Below are 18,609 nucleotides of genomic sequence, written 5' to 3'. Positions count from 1 at the left end.
CTGTTGATTAGGAGAGGACTCCATTAAAAATCCCTTAAAGTGTTCAGCAGCACTCTCTATCAGAAGCTGCAGCTACCTGGCTTTTGCTGTCAAGAACACCAAACCAAATGTGCAGACCTTTCAGGTTTAAAATGGCCTTGGTAAGGATTAAAATTCTGGGGGGGGGGGGTGGGGGGGTGGGAAACCAGCAATACTTTCCACTATTAATTCTGAATCAGCACTGTGCCATTGACCCAGCAGTAGCAATCAGTTGGCACAAAGACAAAACTCCTTCTCATTATCTCATATAGCAAAGTCAGGAGAAAGCATCCTGCTTCACAGGTGACACAGCTGAACCTGCACCACTTTTTGAGGTCTGACCTGACCAGCTACTATGGATGTTACTGTAACCACAGTGCTCATAAGACATAAAAGGCTTAGAAGGAGAGAGAACATTAGTGCAAATTTTATTAGCACACATTTAAATTAGTTTTATTTGATGCATTATTTTTGGTTTACTTCTTATTTTTATGTATTCTTTTTATTTTTAGGTATTTTTATGTATTATTTTTATTTCATGTCTTTTTATGCGTTATTTTACTTTTGCTTTATGATTTTATTTTTCTTTATGATTTTATTTTTCTTTATCATTTTTATCTTTATTTATTAGTTTTACTTTTATTTATTATTTTTATGTTTATTTATTCATTTTAAGTTCTTTTTTATTATTCTATTTTATTTCATGTTTAAAGCAAGCCCACCTTCAGGTCTAAAACCAAAGCCTGGCTCTGATCACAGAGTGGCAGCTCTGGACAAACCCCATTACTTTGCACCGCTTTCTTCACAGCAGAACTGGGGGGGTGGGGGGGTGGGGGATGGGTAAATCTCCTCTCTCAACACAGCTTGTTACTCAGAACAAAAAAGAAACAAAAAAATCAGCTAAGGCTCAATCACATAGTGAAGATTTAATTATATTATAAATATATAAACAGCCACTGAGCATAAAAGAAAATCATATTGGAATGAAGCTGGAGGCGGGGAGATTCAGGCTGGATGTGAGGAGGAAGTTCTTCTCCATGAGAGTGGTGAAGCCCTGTAATGGGTTGTCCAGGGAGGTGGTTGGGGCCCTGTCCCTGGAGGTGTTTAAGACCAGGCTGGATGAGGCTCTGGCCAGCCTGATCTAGTGTGGAGTGTCCCTGCCCATGGCAGGAGGGTTGGAGCTGGATGATCCTTGTGGTCCCTTCCAGCCCTGACTGATACTATGATATTGTATTGCAACATGCAGAAATGGGAAAACTCCAGCAGATATAAGCTTGTGCACCTTCCCAACACTTACTGCCTGTCATTTTCTCTTGCCTACCCCACTCCCTTCCTCTCACTGCATATTACAAGTCCCTGGGTTTTCTTTCAGTAATGGATCTTCTTCCCTGTGGTTCTCTACAGCCTACTTGTCTATCCCAGTGTGTTTCCTTCTTATCCTTAGACTACATTGAGATACACTGAATCTTAACATTAAGAAGGGTTTATAGAATCATGGAATGGAATGGAATGGAATGGAATGGAATGGAATGGAATGGAATGGAATGGAATGGAATGGAATGGAATGGAATGGAATGGAATGGAGTAGAATAGAATGAAATGGAATGGAGTAGAAGAATAGGATAGGATAGGATAGGATAGGATAGGATAGGATAGGATAGGATAGGATAGGATAGGATAGGATAGGATAGGATAGAATAGAATAGAATAGAATAGAATAGAATAGAATAGAATAGAATAGAATAGAATAGAATAGAATAGAATAATAGACCAGGTTGGAAGAGACCTTTGAGATCATTGAGTCCAACCTATCACCCAACACTATCTAATCAACTAAACCATGGCATCAAGCAGCCCATCCAGTCTGCTCTTAAACACCTCCAGTGATGGTGACTCCACCACCTCCCTGGGCAGCCCATTCCAATGGCAAATCACTCTTTCTGTGAAGAACTTCTTCCTAACATCCAACCTAAACCTCCCTTGGTGCAGATTGAGACTGGTGCTGGTTGCCTGGGAGAAGAGACCAGTCCCCACCTGGCTACAACCTCCCTTCAGGTAGTTGTAGACAGCAATAAGGTCTCCTCTGAGCCTTCTCTTCTCATAGAATGGTCCAGGCCAGAAGGGACCTCCAAAGCTCATCCAGTCCAACCTCCAGCTAGATCAGGCTGCCTGAGGTCTAATCGAGCCTTGCCTTGAATATCTCCAGGGAAGGGGCCTCAACCACCTCCCTGGGCAACCTGTTCCAGTGTTCCACCAGCCTCATAGTGAAGAACTTTTTCCTGATATCCAATCTAAATCTGCCCCTCTCTAGTTTGAAGCCATTGCCCCTCATCCTGTCACTGCAGGCCTTTGCAATCCCCATCCTTCCTGTAGGCTCTCTTCAGGTACTGGCCGGCTGCTATTAGGTCTCCCTGGAGCCTCCTCTTCTCTAGGCTGAACAGCTCCTGGACTCCAATATTATTTCTCATTTTGTATTTACTTTTCTGTCTTGGTTGTTATTTTTTTCACCTTAGACAATACCTATTTTATGCCATTAGGGGGAAAGTAGAGACAGAAAAGCTCCTTGGTAACTCTTTGTGTGTATTTTACACACACACAAAAGTTCAGTAAAATTGTTTCTTCCCATGGTTTCCAAGCTTGTTTTCTTCTGATAGTATTCAATGCACTTAAGTCTGCATTTCTTGCCATGAGTTCACCTCAAGCAATTTGATATTCATAGATTCATAGAATACCAGGTTGGAAGGGACCTCAAGGATCCTCTAGTCCAACCTTTCAGGGTAAGAATATAGTTTAAATGAGATGGGCCAGCACCCTGTCAAGCTGGGCATTTGAAACTGTCTAATGTATTATTGCAAGATGACTGTGATCTGTCACAGGATCATGAAGAGGCTAAATGCTTCATTGTGGATAAGACAAAAAGGTTGAAAAACACCAAAGGGCAATGTCTGGATTGTCTTTCATGCCAAATCTGTTAAGTTCATTGAGAAGGATTTTGGACTACTTCAAGTCTCTCAATACATTGGACTGGAAGCTGGAAAAGGGAACTGCCATTTATTTGTCTGAGCTTTGAGGACTCCTAGTTTTGAGGCTTCATTTTGATCAGATAGTTGCAACCTCTTTCAGTTACCTGTAGCTTTGGCAGTCCTTAATATTTGTCCATTTAACTGATTTCTGTGATCCTCAAAGATTGCTGCCAGGAAAAGTAGTCATCTGATTTCAAGTTTTTGAAAAGCTGAATAGCCTGCATTTTTGATACATGCTTTTCCTTGCCAGTGATGGAGTCATCACTAGGTACAGGCTTCTCAGGTGTCTTGGCTTCAGGAGGTTTCTTGTCTTGGCAGTCTTCCTGACTAATATCCATCTTCACACCAGATTTTAGGCTGTGGAAGCAATAGTCACCAACCTGGCAAAGGAAAACTGGCTCAGTGCTGTGAGGGTTTAAGACCACCAAGTCACCCTCTGACAAAGGCTGCTTCCTAGGAAGATTGTTTCCCTTCAGCAAGACAGGCAAGTAAGGCTTTGTGGGTTCTGAATGTCCATGGAGACCTGAAGGGACAGTAAGATACTCTCCAAATGTGTGCAGATGCAGTTCAGAAGAGGTTAGTGCTCGACCTGAAGCTGGGACCATGACACCAGTTTTCACAGGAGAAAACTCATGGGAAGAGTTGTCACTGCGGGGCTGGGGCTCCTCTGAGTCACAAGGTGACTCCCTGGCAGTGACAAGTGGTGGATGGGGAGAGTCACTGGCAGATGGCAGTAACAGGCTCTCTGTGGTGATATAATCCAAGGGGCATTGATGAGAAGATGTAATACAGTTTAGAGTCTTTGGAGATTGCTGCTCTTCAGTTCTCATGTCCATGTCTTTCCCACAGGCTGGTGGGGCTGATGAGGCTTCCTCCTCAATGTCCTGGTGCTGCATCATTTCCTTCTGATCTGAGAGCAGGAAGCATTGTGGAGGACCTGCATCTGGCTGCTCTGGCTTCTTTGGAGACTGGGGACAGTCTTGCTTTGGGAGGGTCACATAATGAATGGAAACAGATTTCTCAGAGACTTCTGCTGGGTCCACTTCCAGGGTCTGATGCACGTCAGACTGGGAGGACATCACTGGGCTGTACAAGTATGGACCATTGAAAGCAAAGCAAGGGGTTGCTGTCTGGGAAGCAACAAGTGCATCAGCACTGTGTTTCCTCGAAACAGGACTGGTATGACCAGCAGTTTGACTTGAGCAGACAAGTGGGGCGTGCTCTGGCTCAGTTAAAGTGTGGTATGGGTTCTGTTGGTCCAGCGCAGTAGGGGAAGCATCTGTCTGTTTGGCCTGCCCTTCAGGGCACTCTGCCAAAGTCTTCCTCTGCCTGCGTGTAGGAAAGTTAAAAGTTGCCAATGAGAGATACTTTTTGTGGTAAACATTAAACACAAACCAAGTTTAGTTGGAAACACACAAAGCTACACACAGGGTTAGAAAAACTCTTTTTTGGAGAAGACAGCTAACCCAGGTAGGGAAAAATTTAATCCCTTCCTCAAAAGCCACTTGTCCAAGCTCTTTAGTGGCAGAATATTTGACCATGCCCTGCTGTGATTTGGGGAGATCTTTGAGACTGTCATCCATGGTGTCACTGTAATGTGCTGTTCACTCACCTGTCCACCACTTGAAGGAAGCTAGCCTGTTCCATCTTCTCTGGAAGGCTGCATTTGTTGAAGTCCAGCTGACTGCTTGATGACCAGTTTGCCAAATGTGCTTTCTGAAAATGAAAAACCACACATGACAAAAGATGTCTCAGTGGCAGGAGAATCAAGAACTGTGCATTCCCTCCTGGACAAGGAAAACAACCAGGACAGCCTATAGCACCTGACAGTATGGATACAACTTCAGTAACATGATTAGAAAGCGTGTTCTGTTCTCCAGGAGATAGTTACTTCAAATCCAAATTGCCTTGCCACAGAACTAACTACAAGTGCTCAGGGAGCAAACCAGGAAAGGTGCCCTCCTAGACTTGTTTTTTGTGAAGAGAGAAAGATATGTGAGAGATTTCATGGTACCTCCTGTCTTGGCTACAGTGATCACAAAATGATTGACTTTAAAGCTTTCAGAGAAATGAGAGAAAGTGACAGCAGAGTTGCTATCCTGGATTTCAAGAAAGCAAAACTGAAGTTATTCAGGGAAATACTTAGCAGTGCCCTGAGCTTTTGAGAGTCTAGGAGTCCCTGAGCACAGGTCAGTGTTAAAGAACCACCTTTCAAAAGCACAGGAGAAGCCAGTTCCATTGTATCATATGTTAAGCAGGAGGGACAAGCAGCCAGCTTGTCACAACAGAGATCAACAAGAGAAAAAAAATTGTATGATCTCTGGAAGCAAGGTCAGGCTTTGAAGGAAGGTTAGAGAGCTGTGGTTTGTGTATGCAGGGAGAAGATAAGAAGGGCCAAAGCTTGATTACAATTGAAACTGGCTAGTGCTGTATCAGACATCACAAAGGGCTTTTTAAAGTATGTTAACAGCAAGAGAAGGTCTAAAGAAGACATGGCAACTGTTCACTGTGGACTAGGAGACAGCAAGAGTTCTTAAGATTGTTGGAAGTCATGAAGAAGAGTGAGAAATAATGAGCCCTTCCAAGTGCAGTTCCCTCTTACCCCCAGGTAGCTCTGGATCAGGATACTCTTGCTGGGGTTTGGAATCTTTTCCTCCCACATTTTCTTCTTTCTGCAACAACACCACAGAGTTCTCAAGATATGCTTCTCACAATGGCTACAATCAGAAAAGACCTCACCACACACACTGTGCTGCTCTGCACAGCAAAGCACCACCAAGGCCCTGGCGTGCCAGCTCCTACCCGCACACACGTGCACCAGGCTGCCCATTGCACACCAAGGCTCATCTCCCCACAGACCTCCCTCTTATGTGGGACAAAAAGTGCCTTAGCTTTCATGCCACTTATATGGCAAGCATACCACTAAATGTCCCAGTCACAATGCAAGCCTACCTGAGTAAATACTTGGAGCTGCAATAAGCAGCTATTAACAAAATGATGATGAGAGCTGGGAGCATCACTGGGAGAAGCAGTGGTGGCAGAACTGAAAAAGAGAAAAGAAAAAGAGGTTTCCACCTGCTGGGTGGCTGCTCCTCCTAATAGGTTTTCCACTCTTCATGTTGGTGGCATGTCAAAGGATAGGATCACGAGGCTTTCAGGCTGTTGGAATGGATGCTCTCCAAAGTGGGCCACACCAAACGTGACCTCAACAGCTTCCTGACCAAAGGAGTTCATCATTTCCCTTACTGATTCTTTTTTTACCAACAGCAGAGTAAGCAATAGACACTAACACAAATATGGTTAGGTACCTTGCTCCACCAGGAACAAAAGGAATGTCTTCAGGCATCTTATGTCTTACTCTGTACTGTCCTGAAGACACGGGGGTCTCAGAAAGTTTCTAATAAAGAGCATCCTCTGCTAATGGCCATAATGGATAATCAACAACACACTAATTGCTTCCTGAGTACACTCACCAGAATTTGCCTGCTGTTTTACCACTATAAACTTCCTCAGGACAAATGGTGTAAGATCATACTGCTTTGGGTACAAAACCATATGATAGCAGACATTCTGCCTCTGTGTCCAGCTCCAGCAAAATATGTGAAGGTTTTTATCTCCAGCAGACTCTACTGTGTGTTGGACTTGATGATCTCAAAGGTATTTTCCAACCTGGTCAATTCAATTCAATTCAAATCAATTCAATTCAAGTCTAGTCTAGTCTAGTCTAGTCTAGTCTCACTCTCCAAATGTTAAAGACTGATAGCTTCTATTTTATCTTCACAGTTTAGGGATCTTCAGCCACTGGTAGCAGGAAGAACCATTGAAATCAGCAAATGAAGATGATACTTTGTGTAGGACCTTTGTTTGATTCTCCATGTGGAAAACTTTATGGTTGGTTGTACTCACCTTATGAAGGGAAGTAGGAAAGAAGCTTAACAGGTCATTCCTGCTCACCACCTTGATTAGCATTGTTCCTGTATTGGAAGGGCAGCTGTACATACAGGACAGCTACCTTGTTAAATAATGCTGGGGAGCTCATGGCTGGACGTAACTTCAACCCCATCTGAGAGAATGGCATTTCAGCCATTAACAAGGCCACAAAACCTTACAGAAGTAGCCTACACGAAATGTACCATTCTCAGTCCTCCAGGTGAACTCCTCACTCCATTCACTCCAAGGCCCCTCATAGACTGAAGGCATATTCACCCTTGCACGCATTTTCCCCCTGTATTCTGTAGATGGTGCCAGCATCTGCAGGGTGAAGATGAAGGGAGGTTCATCGTTGCTGATATTTAACCTCTGGACAGTCTGGGGAGAAGAAAGAAGCACAAATGGTGGTGGTGAGAGGAAATGCCATTCCTATTTGCTCAGCAAAGAGAAACCCAGAACTCTTGCACTTTCTAGGGGTTACCTTTTCATATTGGTTGTTTTTCCAGTACTCAACTTGATATCTCTGTTTTACATCATAATTCAGAGTGTGTTTTATCCAGCTCAGTTCATACTCTTGGTTCTCCATCACTGTTACTGACACATTTGCAGGTGGCAGCACCTTAACTAGAACACATGGAAAGTCTCAGAGTACTCATAAACCTACTGGCCCAGAACTCCCTTTCACCACTATGCATAATTTCCAGAACCCAAACCTAATGTTCTTTTCTGCAGCAGCAGAAGTCTCAGCTTTTTAACACTTCTTAATTCTCCTCATCTTCATTTTCTAGTCAAATGCAATAAACCACTAGTCCATTAAACAGCAGAAAGCCCATATCCAACATTGACAGCACTCCCTGTGTACAGAACAGCAGCAAAGCTACATGTGAAGCACCTGTGCTAGTTCACCACATCTCCAGAGATTTTCAGCTCTCTTGGCGTTACCAGCTGGTATTTTCATCCACTTCAGGAGCTCTCCCAGCTGTCAAAAGTAGCACCAGTACTTCTGGATACACAGAGGCAAAGGTGATCCACCTGGCACATTTGGATTCAGCAAAGGAGTTCTACCTCATCCAGTGCTCCAGGGGTCAGTGCACAAACCCACAAGAGCTCCAGTGGCTTCTTGAGAAATCACATAGTGACACAATGCCACAACCCCCTCTCACCACAGCTCCCTGTCACCTGTCACACCCATGAAGATCAATCACAGAGGAGTTTGTAGGGTGACATTCATTCACTGAGAAGCTCTGAGTCACAATCTAAGTTTCTGCACATCATTTTAACGCCATCTTCCTCAAAGTAACAAGTGCCAACAAGTATCTCCACATCTACAATCCACCTCCCCAGACCTCTGACCTGACACAGCATGAAGTTCCTTTTTTCATCTGGTCTGGTGTCTTCCTCTCCCCACCCACTTACCCACTTTTCCTCTTCAATGCTGTCCTCAGCCCCATTTGCCCAGCCAAGCATCTGTCTGAGAAACAACCAGGAGAAGCAAGAAACAACACAGCAACTCACTGTTCTTGTAGGCCATAAAGCTTTTCTCCTCTGTCTTGGCTCGGACAGACACGTGGTACTGGCTCTGACTGCTGGAGTTGTTAACAAGGATCTCACAGCTCTGGATCACATATGGCATCTGGTGCAAAGACTTCTCATGCACAGGTGAGCACTCCTCTTCTCTGAGGGGAAAATAAAGAGGTTGAGCTGAGATCAGGAAGAATGGGACAGAGCAGAAACTCTATGGGAGAGGGACAGGCATGCTGCCATGGGCAAAGCACATACGCTGATCCTGGGGTGGCCCTGAAGAACAAGCCAAAGAGGACAGAAGTGGTGATTGCTTTCTTCACTTCCCAGCTGCACCTCAGACGATCCACGCCATTGAAAAGGCAGCGAAGGTTCCGGGGCTGAAGGTCACCTTCAGAGAAGATGAGAGCAAGCTAAGTGACAGGAAAGCTCTGGCTTCTTAGCTAGTGCTTCCAGCCCTGCACAGCCCTGTTTTGTCCCACGCTACCTTCAGGGGTCTCCCATGACGCCTCTGTGCTCCACTCGCTGAACTGCCCAGAGAAGCCGCTGGCCTGCCCTGGTCTGGCTCTCACACGAGCAACATAGCTGCTCCCTGGGACAAGGTCCTTGTGGCTGAGATGGCAGTGTGTGGTGTTGGAGAGCAAGAGTGAGATGGCTTTCTATTGTTGGGGAAAGGAGAGAGAGAGAGAGGGAAAAATTTGTGAGGTGGGGAACGGAGAAGAGGGGTGTAGGGAAGACACATGAAGCGTGAGGGGAGGTGACTGACAGGCTGCATCTCCCAACAATCCCACACATAGTTGATGCACACGCTGCCATGCACATGCTTCAGTATAGCACAGGAAGGATGAGGCACAGGTACTGTCAGACACAGGTGAATCAGCTCTAGCAGCATGCAGAGCCCCAGTTGTCTTCAGCACCAGCTACACAAGTTCAGTGGGCAAGTCACATACAAACAGAAAGAGAGCCCCTTCCACCCAACCTGAAACAACATTTGTTGCCTCTCCTCAGAGTGCCTAAGAATGGAATGGCTATTCATGTGCACAACTTTGACCACAGACTCCCAACCACCCAAAAGAGAGTGGCCCAAACCAGGACAGCTTGGCCTCTCTGCTCTTACCTCCCAGGACTCCCACTCCCGCTTGTAAGAGACTTCGTAGTCGAGTGCATCACCCAGCCCTTGGCTTCCATCAGATGTTTTCCATGTCAGCAAGAAGTCTCCTGATCTCATCAAGCTGACTGAGAGGTTTTGAGGTGGGAGGGTCTGAACTGAAGGGTGAAGTTACATGTCATGAGATGACACATCAAGCACAGGGACATGAAATGGGAAGCAAATGCCTAGGTAGGCTTCCATATTTCCAGAGTATCTTATCACTGCCACACCAAGTAGCTCCTTCTTGAGTCCCCATTCCAGGTCCAGCTGCTCCCAGAAACTTATCCTCTCCCCTCCCTGCTCCATCCTCTCAATGTGGAATGCTTTGGCAGTTTTCACAATGGAATTGGAAATCACTTCCTCACAGAATGGCAAATGCATTCTCAGAGATCACCAGTACTCATTGGCAAAGGAGAATTTTGCCTTCAATCCTTACCATTTTGGAAGAGGTCGATGTCTAGGTCTGCTTGAAGCACCTGGTCTGGTTTGAAGCTGTAAACATACTTTGTCGCTATTCCAAGAACGTCTGTGGTGTTCTGACAAACCCAGTGCACGAAGGATTCTGGAGCCTCCTGTAACTCACTTGCTCTCTGGCGTTTGCAAAGCATCTTGTTGTATTCCTCCCTGTGTAGAGAGAAACTGATCTACAAAGAGCTGCAACATTAAACATCTGAAACCAGTTCCAACCCACTAGAATCAGAGAATGCAGTGGGTGGGAAGGGACAAGGTTAAAGTTTGAAACTAAAATGTAGTTGTAACCAGCATTTTCCTGAGGTTTTAGGCAGTTCAAGAGGGGCGGACTCCTCAGAGTTTACACTATGATAATGGTATGTCTATCTAATTCAACTGGCCTGAAGACTAATAGCAACAGACAGGTCAAAATCATTCCACTGGTGTATGGAAAACCTTACATCTTGCAGCAGAGTTGGTTTGTAGCTCTCTTGGCTACTGGATCTTGCTGCTTCACTAGTGGGATTTGGGCTGTGCTATCTTCCTTCTGACCTTGGGCCTTTTCTGTTTGGTTGCTGGAACGTGTCCAGAGAAGGGCAACAAAGCTGGGGAGGGATTTGGAGCACAAGCCTTATGAGCAGAGGCTGAGGGAGCTGGGGTTGCTTAGCCTGGAGAAGAGGAGGCTCAGAGGAAACCTTTTTGCTGGCCACAACTACCTGAAGGGAGGTTGTAGCCAGGTGGGGGTTCGTCTCTTCTCCCAGGCAACCAGCACCAGAATGAGATGACACTGTCTCACGCTGTGCCAGGGGAGGTTTAGGCTGGATGTTAGTAAGAAGTTCTTCACAGAAAGTGATTTGCCATTGGAATGGGCTGTCCAGGGATGGTGGAGTCACCATCACTGGAGGTGTTTAGGAGGAGACTGGATGGGGTGCTTGGTGCCATAGTTTTTTTGATTAGAGGGTGTTGGATGATAGGTTGGACTCGATCTCAAAGGTCTTTTCCAACCTGGTTAATTCTATTCTATTCTATTCTATTCTATTCTATTCTATTCTATTCTATTCTATTCTATTCTATTCTATTCTATTCTATTCTATTCTATTCTGTAAGAGGCACAAGGGGAAGAAGGAGGCCAAGCTTTTCTTGGAGCCCTTTGTCCCTAAGTGGGGGCAGGGGGACAAGGGGAACTGTTGTTGTGCTGTGGATATACATGCAAATTCATTTTGCACATGTTTATTGCATTTTATACTGTTGTATTTAGTTTCTTTTCTAAATACAATTCCATCTTTACTTCCAAATTCTGAGTGTGGTGGATTTGCTCTCTGGGGCAGATGTACCAAAAAAGAAATGGTTGAGGGCATCTAATTCAACCCATAACATACCTCAAGAGGTCCAACCTTCCTGCAGTAAGCAGAGACATCCCCAACTAGATCAGGTTGCTCAGAGCCCCATCAAGCCTGACCTTAAGTGTCTCTGGGGATGGGGACACCACTACCTCCCTGGACAATCTGCTCCAGTGTTCCACCACCCTCATTCTGTGATAATTTACTCAGGCATTTGTGTCCTCTTCCCAGCCTAGCATTTTAGTCCTGTTTTGCATGAGTGAATATGACAAACAAGGATTTTTGCAAATGCTTTATCATGTCAGAGCTGTGCAGCAGAATGTTGTATTTTGGCACAAATCTATTTTAGTGACTTTTTAGCCTAACTGTGCATAGTCTCATCTTTTTTTCTTGGTGGTTTTGGGTTTGTTTTTTTTTCTAATGTGAGCATTGTTCTATACAGAAAGAGTGATTGCCCATTGGAATGGGCTGCCCAAGGAGGTGGTGGAGTCGCTGTCATTGGAGGTGTTCAGGAGGAGACTTGATGGGGTGCTTGGTGCCATGGGTTAGTTGTTTAGGTGGGTTGGACTGGTTGATGGGTTGGACGCGATGATCTTGAAGGTCTCTTCCAACCTGGTTTGGTTTACTCTAAATAAAGGTTTATTCTAAATAGTATGATGAAAAATAACATCTTGGAAATGCACCTTCTACTTAGAGTGAAAGACAGCAACATTTCTGATGAGCCTTATCTTCTTGAAGACACTCATTCAGCAGCCCTAAAAAGACACTTAAGAAAAGAAAACCCAAACCAAAAGCCTCTCCACCAAAATGTACTTCTGTGTCTTTGGTAGTTCAGTTCTGCCAAGGGACCTTACATATTCATTAAAAATTTCATACAGAATGTTAATCACTCTTTTAGATAGCCTTTCTCCTGGCCAAGGAGCATCATGAAAATTAGAAGCAATATTTTAAACTCGACAGGAGCGAATAAGCTTTGTGTGCTTCCAGTAGCCTGAGCTGCTGGAATGATGCCTTGCTTCTTTTTGTACCCTCTGGAGTTTTGTTTGTGCTTATGGCTTCGTGCCCGGTGTATTATATTGTTCCACTTCAGAAGAGAAATATTAAGTTGTGAATATCTAAGGCCAAATGCTGTCTTCCAGGATAGGATGGAGTCTTCTAGCCAAATATGTGTCAGCAGGCATTATTCAGCACTATTGCTATTTTTAAAAGCTGAGTATTAGCAAGAGAGGAGTAGGTTCTCCTTGCCCTCCACTCTGCCCTGGTGAGGCCACATCTGGAATATTGTGTCCAGTTCTGGGCCTCTCAGTTCAAGGACAGGGACTGCCTGAAAGAGTCCAGCAAAGAGTCCACAAAGGACTGGGACATCTCCTTTATGAAGAAAGGCTGAGGCAGCTGGGGCTCTTTAGCTTGGAGAAGAGGACACCTCATTAACGTTTATAAACACATGAAGGGCGAGTGTCAGGAGAACAGAGCCAGGCTCTTCTCAGAGATGCCCAATGATAGGAGAAGGGGCAATGGGTGTAAGCTGGAGCATGGAAGCTTCCATGTGAACATAAGGAAAAACATTTTCACTTGTGAGGGTGACAAAGCACTGGAACAGACTGCCCAGAGAGGTTGTGAAGTCCTCTTCTCTGGAGGCATTCAAAATCCATCTGGGTGCGTTCCTGTGTGACCTGCTCTGGGTGTTCCTGCCCTGGCAGGGGGAAGTTGGACTCTATGATCTTTTGAGGTCCCTTGCAACCACTAATGTTCTGTGATTCTGTGAAACCAGGGATATTCCAGAAGTATGGATGCAACAGACCTATGTGCATACCCTTAAAGAAAAGAGCCCAAGGACTGTGAAGTCCTGAGGATATTTCTATGTGCTCACCGGCGCTATCTTACAGTTTGGGATTTGGTCAGCTATTCTTCATCTATAAGTTGACTTTGTTTAATCATTGGCCAGCTTGAATTCAGCTGTGTGTCTGTCCACACTTTACACCTCTTTCTCTAATTAGTTCACTTCAGTCACACTTCCCATGTGATCCACACACTGCATCGTGTAACAGTGTTCCAGAGAATCCTCCAAAAGTCCCTGTGATGTTATATAATCTTTCCTCAGAACTACTGGTTTCAAGGTCCTGTCCAAGGACCTTTCACTGATATCAGCTTCCTTCAGGTCTATTAATTCCCTCTTCTTTACCATAAGATCAAAAGTCCTTCTCTTTCCTTTCTTTCCTGTATTTCTAGACTCTAATTAATTTTCTTCTTAGCATTTCCATCTCTCCCTTCACTATTCCTCCCTCTCTGTCCTTTCTTATCCTCACAACCGACCCAGTCTGGTGATTCAGCTCCCTTTTCATAAGGAAAGAGATGTTAACAGAGAGATACCACCATGAATAGACCAGTATCTCTGGGAGGAAAAGTGATAGCACAGATGAACTCACCAGTCTTCCCTGCCTCACAAATGCATGTGCCTCAGAACTGAACAATAACATACTCTCAGTGATGCTCCTAAATGGGCAAAATAACTGGGAATATCTCCTCCCTTTTAGGTCTATAAATAACACCCAGGCTCACACTGGTTCTGACACCATCTTCTCCACCCCATTAATAGCAAACTCTATGCCCCATCTTCCTTCCTATCTATGATCTCACAGTAGAATTATAGGCAAACAACTGTAAAGGCAATAAAAAACCTCCACTGGCACACTTCACTCATGGAATTGTAGGTTCGGAACACATCAGGTTGGAAGGGACCTTCAAAGGTCATCTTGTCCAACCCCCCTGCAGTGAGCAGGGACATCTTTAACTAGATCAGGTTACTCAGGCCCCATCAAGTTCGACCTTGAATGTCTCCAGGCATAGTGGCTCCACCACATCTCTGGGCAACTTGTTCCAGTATTCCACTACCCTCTTTGTGAAGAACTTCCTCCTAATGTCCAACCTAAATCTACCCTGCTCTAGTTTAAAACCATTGGCCCTCATTCAATCACTATGAACCCTTCTAAACAGTCCCTCCCCAGCCTTCCTGTAGGTCCCCTTCAGATGTCAGAATGTCTCCCCAGAGCCTGCTCTTCTCCAGGCTCATTCCTCTTTCCTAGAAGCAGGCACAACCTTTAACCCAATGACAGAAAGAGTTGGCCATGTTTTCTGAAAACCTGACTGCTGGGCCCCAAGATTTCAAGTTGTGACCAATTTCCCTTCAGGCTTTGATTCAGCACAGCACATTCCAGGTACTTACATTAGAATATTATCCTTTTGGTAAAGAATCACACCAACAAGGGCATGAGCCTCTGAATGCTCCATCCATGTGCAGGTCACCTGTGAGTTGTAGTCATTGTGGCAGCTCAAGCTCTTCATAGGGATACTCTCTGAGAAAGGAATTGGGGGGGGGGGGGAAGGGAATGCAGTGATTATGAATGTAAATAGTGAGAGACAGCAGGAGGTAGAGGGATTCTGGCAGCAGAAAGGGGAAGGCACTCATAACAGTACTCTCCTCATGGCACCAATTTACTGGAACTAGACTTCTGACACAGAAATGACCAGACCTCTCAGGGATAGCATTTTTTTTAACCTCACAGCTGGAAAGTGTGAAAATACACACCACCCTTGGAATGTGCACTATGAAGCAAGTTGCTTTCTTCTCCTCTATTTTCTCTGAAAGTAATAGCTGTGCTGCACCATTAGGATATGACCTTCAGATGACAGAGAAGGCAGTTATGAAAACAGGGATGTGCTCTCTCAAGTAATTTTTCTTCATGAGATCTGCTATCAGATTGGTTGAGGGGCTTTTCACAGGAAAATAATAATAAAATAGAAAAGTATGATGATGTCCTGACTAGCAGGCTTAAGAGGGACCTCGCTTTGATCTTCTACTGAAAATCAGCACAAAGTAAATTCTACTGCATTCCTTGTGTAAACAAAATGGAGCATCCTGCATAGAAAGGCATGGTCTGAATGTAAGGATAAGGCTTGGATTGCCAAGAGAACAGTCTGACTTACACTGTGATACATCTTCCTGCAGAGATCTCAAAGGGAGATGCCCTGCAACTGGCACTGCACCAGGCAGCGTAACTCCCCCAGCAATCTGGATGTTGCTGTTGGTAGCCTACACAGATATCCCTGTCTTGTGTCTGTTCACTTGTCTCTACCCCTGTACACTACCACATCTTTCTTTCTTTCTTTCTTTTTTATCTATCTATCAGTCATCTATCTATCCCTTCATTTTTCTATGTATCCATCTATGCTTCTATCTGTGTATCTATCTATCCCTTCACTTCCTATCTATCTATCCATCCATCTATCTATCCATCTATCTGGCTGTCAGGGTCTGTTCACTAGCTGTCAGGGTCTATTCTTTCTTCCTATTCATACTCATTAGCAGGTTAGCTTCTTCATCTCATCCGTTTGTCCAGTATTTCACCTCTTCATATCACCAACATAAAACTGATTCCTCTGCACATTTATCTGCTACACACTGGGTTTTGATCAAGATGTCTGTGAATTAGAATTAGAATTAGAACTAGAATTAGAATTAGAATTAGAATTAGAATTAGAATTAGAATTAGAATTATTAGAATTAGAATTAACCAGGTTGGAAAAAACCTTTGAGATCATCGAGTCCAACCTGTCATCCAACACTATCTAATCAACTAAACCATGGCATCAAGTGCCCCACCCAGTCTCCTCTTAAACACCTCCAGTGATGGTGATTCCACCACCTCCCTGGGCAGCCCATTCCAATGGCAAATCACTCTTTCTATGAAGAACTTCTTCCTAACATTCAGCCTAAACCTCCCCTGGTGAAGCTTGAGACTGTGTCCTCTTGTTCCGGTGCTGGTTGCCTGGGAGAAGAGACCAACCCTGACCTGGCTACAACCTCCCTTCAGGTAGCTGTCCTGCAGCTTAGAATATGGTGGAGAAAAAAAAGCAGAAAATCAAGCAGAAAATGAGGGAGACCATTAGCTGAAAGAAGAAGATGGGAAATATACTACTACTAATAATAATAATACTACTAATAATATCAATTTGAAACTCACCTCGAATGGCTTGGACACTACAGACTAAATACAAACTCAACAGAAAGATGAACATTTCTTCCATGTTCATATGGTCCTTTGCACACGAAGCTTGATCCTAATTCAGAAGATAATTGATTTCATTGCTCAGTGCCTACTTTCTTGCTCTGCTTATTGTGGAGCTTCTTGTTTTCGTTTCACGTAAAGAGAAGTAAAACTAATTTAGGGAACTTCTTCGGGCTTTGTGTTAGAGTGACGGCCGGAAAGCGTTTCTACCAAGTGTGTATTGCAGAACAAAATCTGTCTTCTTCTTGGGTGAGTCTGCAGCAAGAATGAAGAAACAAATGCACATCTCCAAAGAAACAAAGGGATTCTTGCAGCTGAGTAGCAACAAGAAAAAAACCAAACAAACCCTGATCTGTGAAGAGAAGTCAGCCTTCAAATTCATTTATCCTTATGCTCAAAGCTTCCCTAATGAACCACAATGGGGTTATGCTTTTTACCTTTCCTTAACAATATGGTCCCCAACCACATAACACCTGGGAACTGTAGGGATTGAATTTCCATATTCCTTCACTTTCAGCATGCTACTTATCATAGAACGGTTTGGGTTAGAAGGGACCTGAAAGATCAGGTTGCTCAAGGCCTCATCCAACCTGGCCTTGGACACCTCCAGGGAGGACACATGCATGACCTCCCTGGGCAACCTGTTCCAGTCTCTCACCACCCCTACCGTAAAGAATTTCTTAGAATCATAGAATCAATAAGGTTGGAAAAGACTTCAAAGATCATCAAGTCCAACCTATCACCCAGCACCATCTGATCAACTAAACCATGGCTCCAAGTGCCACATCCAAGCCATTTTTTAACACCTCCAGGGACGAGGACTCCATCACCTCCCTGGGCAGCACATCCCAGTGGCCAATTTTGGGAAGAACTTTCTCCTCATCTCCAGCCTGAACTTTCCCTGGCACAGCTTGAGACTTCCCAATATGCAGTCCAGTATCTACAGTCAGTCTGCTTTTCCAGCAGCTCCAACAGCAAACAAGTTGCAGATTGTAGAAATAATACCAAAGAAACTCTTTTTTTTTAATGATTATTGAGACTGAGAGTAGATGGAGTGGTTCAAGGACCATGAACTGTGTTGCTCAGTACTAGAATTCAAGTCATTTTGGTCACCTCTCATTGCTCTCTCAAAAGTATAATAACCTCACCTATAGAGCTGAAACTCCTTTTTACATTAAGAGAGCATGGAAGAAACTCCTTTAAAAGTCCTATTGACTTTCAAGTGCTTGAATATCACTTCCTTTCACCAGAAACAGCTGGCTGAGATCTGGAATAAACACTAAAGCTAAGCAATCCCTTAATAACTCCCAAACCCTTGTACGAGACCACACTGTCTGTCGTTGTGCTTTCCCAAGAGAGAACACAGTATCCTTACCTGGATCCAGAGCTGGATGTGAGGCAGATGATTCAATCTGATGAGTGATTCTCCCTTTCTAGCCTCACCCACATCATCACAATCCTTTGATGCAGAAGCTAGCAAAACCACACTTCCCTAGAACTGGAGACAGAAAGTCAAAACCAACCACAGGATTTTCTTGGCACGTAAGTGTCCAAAATAACTGCTCTAGATTCTAGGCACCTTAAATGCCACTTTAAAAGAAGCAGACCACGCCCTTTCAAGGACAGGCTGTGCAATTGCCTGTAAAATAGGAAGTCTCTACTTCCTATTTCAGCTGCTAAAGTGCTTACTTAAATGGAACTGTTTAACTGGAAAGAGAGGGGAAGGAAGTTTGTTGCTGTCAATCTGCATGTCAACAATTACCAGATCATGGGACTAATGAATTTTCAGATGAAAAAAAAAAAAGAGGATTCACTTCAACAGAAGTGAGGAAGATTAAGAAAGAATTCACTGGTTAAGGTTAAGAAAGGAAGGTTAAGAAAGAATTCTCTAGTGTTGTTTCCTGCTAGACAATCTTCAAGGCAGGGATCATTTTGTACTTTATGTTTATTTGTACACAAATATTGAGGGGGAGAACCACCTGTGGCTCTGTAACCCTTTTATTTGAGTAATGTTCTTTTAAAGTTAAGTTTTATCTAGTTGTATAATTAATAGTAAATTCTAAGCATCATAGTACCTAGAAGAAACAAAGCAAACAAACAAAACTATTTGC

The 18,609-nt window shown here is 44.1% G+C and overlaps 1 protein-coding gene across 1 annotated transcript; it reads right to left on the bottom strand.

The window, feature by feature from the left end:
- Positions 1-919: 919 nt before the first annotated feature.
- Positions 920-18,028, bottom strand: CSF2RB (colony stimulating factor 2 receptor subunit beta). Its single transcript, XM_068142365.1, has 14 exons — positions 17,874-18,028; positions 16,454-16,753; positions 14,656-14,785; positions 10,079-10,266; positions 9,610-9,758; positions 8,980-9,151; positions 8,751-8,883; positions 8,487-8,647; positions 7,453-7,595; positions 7,175-7,349; positions 5,994-6,084; positions 5,644-5,713; positions 4,654-4,757; positions 920-4,370 (listed from the first exon to the last, which is right to left on the bottom strand). Exons 2-14 carry the CDS (start codon positions 16,521-16,523, stop codon positions 3,179-3,181), a joined length of 2,778 nt encoding a protein of 925 aa, XP_067998466.1. The 5' UTR covers positions 16,524-16,753; positions 17,874-18,028; the 3' UTR covers positions 920-3,178.
- Between the last annotated feature and the right edge of the window lie 581 nt (positions 18,029-18,609).

This window comes from Melanerpes formicivorus, unplaced genomic scaffold (genome assembly GCF_026170545.1).
Source record: "Melanerpes formicivorus ecotype bairdi unplaced genomic scaffold, bMelFor1.0.p_v2 SCAF_8, whole genome shotgun sequence".
Taxonomy (NCBI): Eukaryota; Metazoa; Chordata; class Aves; order Piciformes; family Picidae; genus Melanerpes; species Melanerpes formicivorus.
This window is presented reverse-complemented; position numbering and strand designations above follow the sequence as displayed.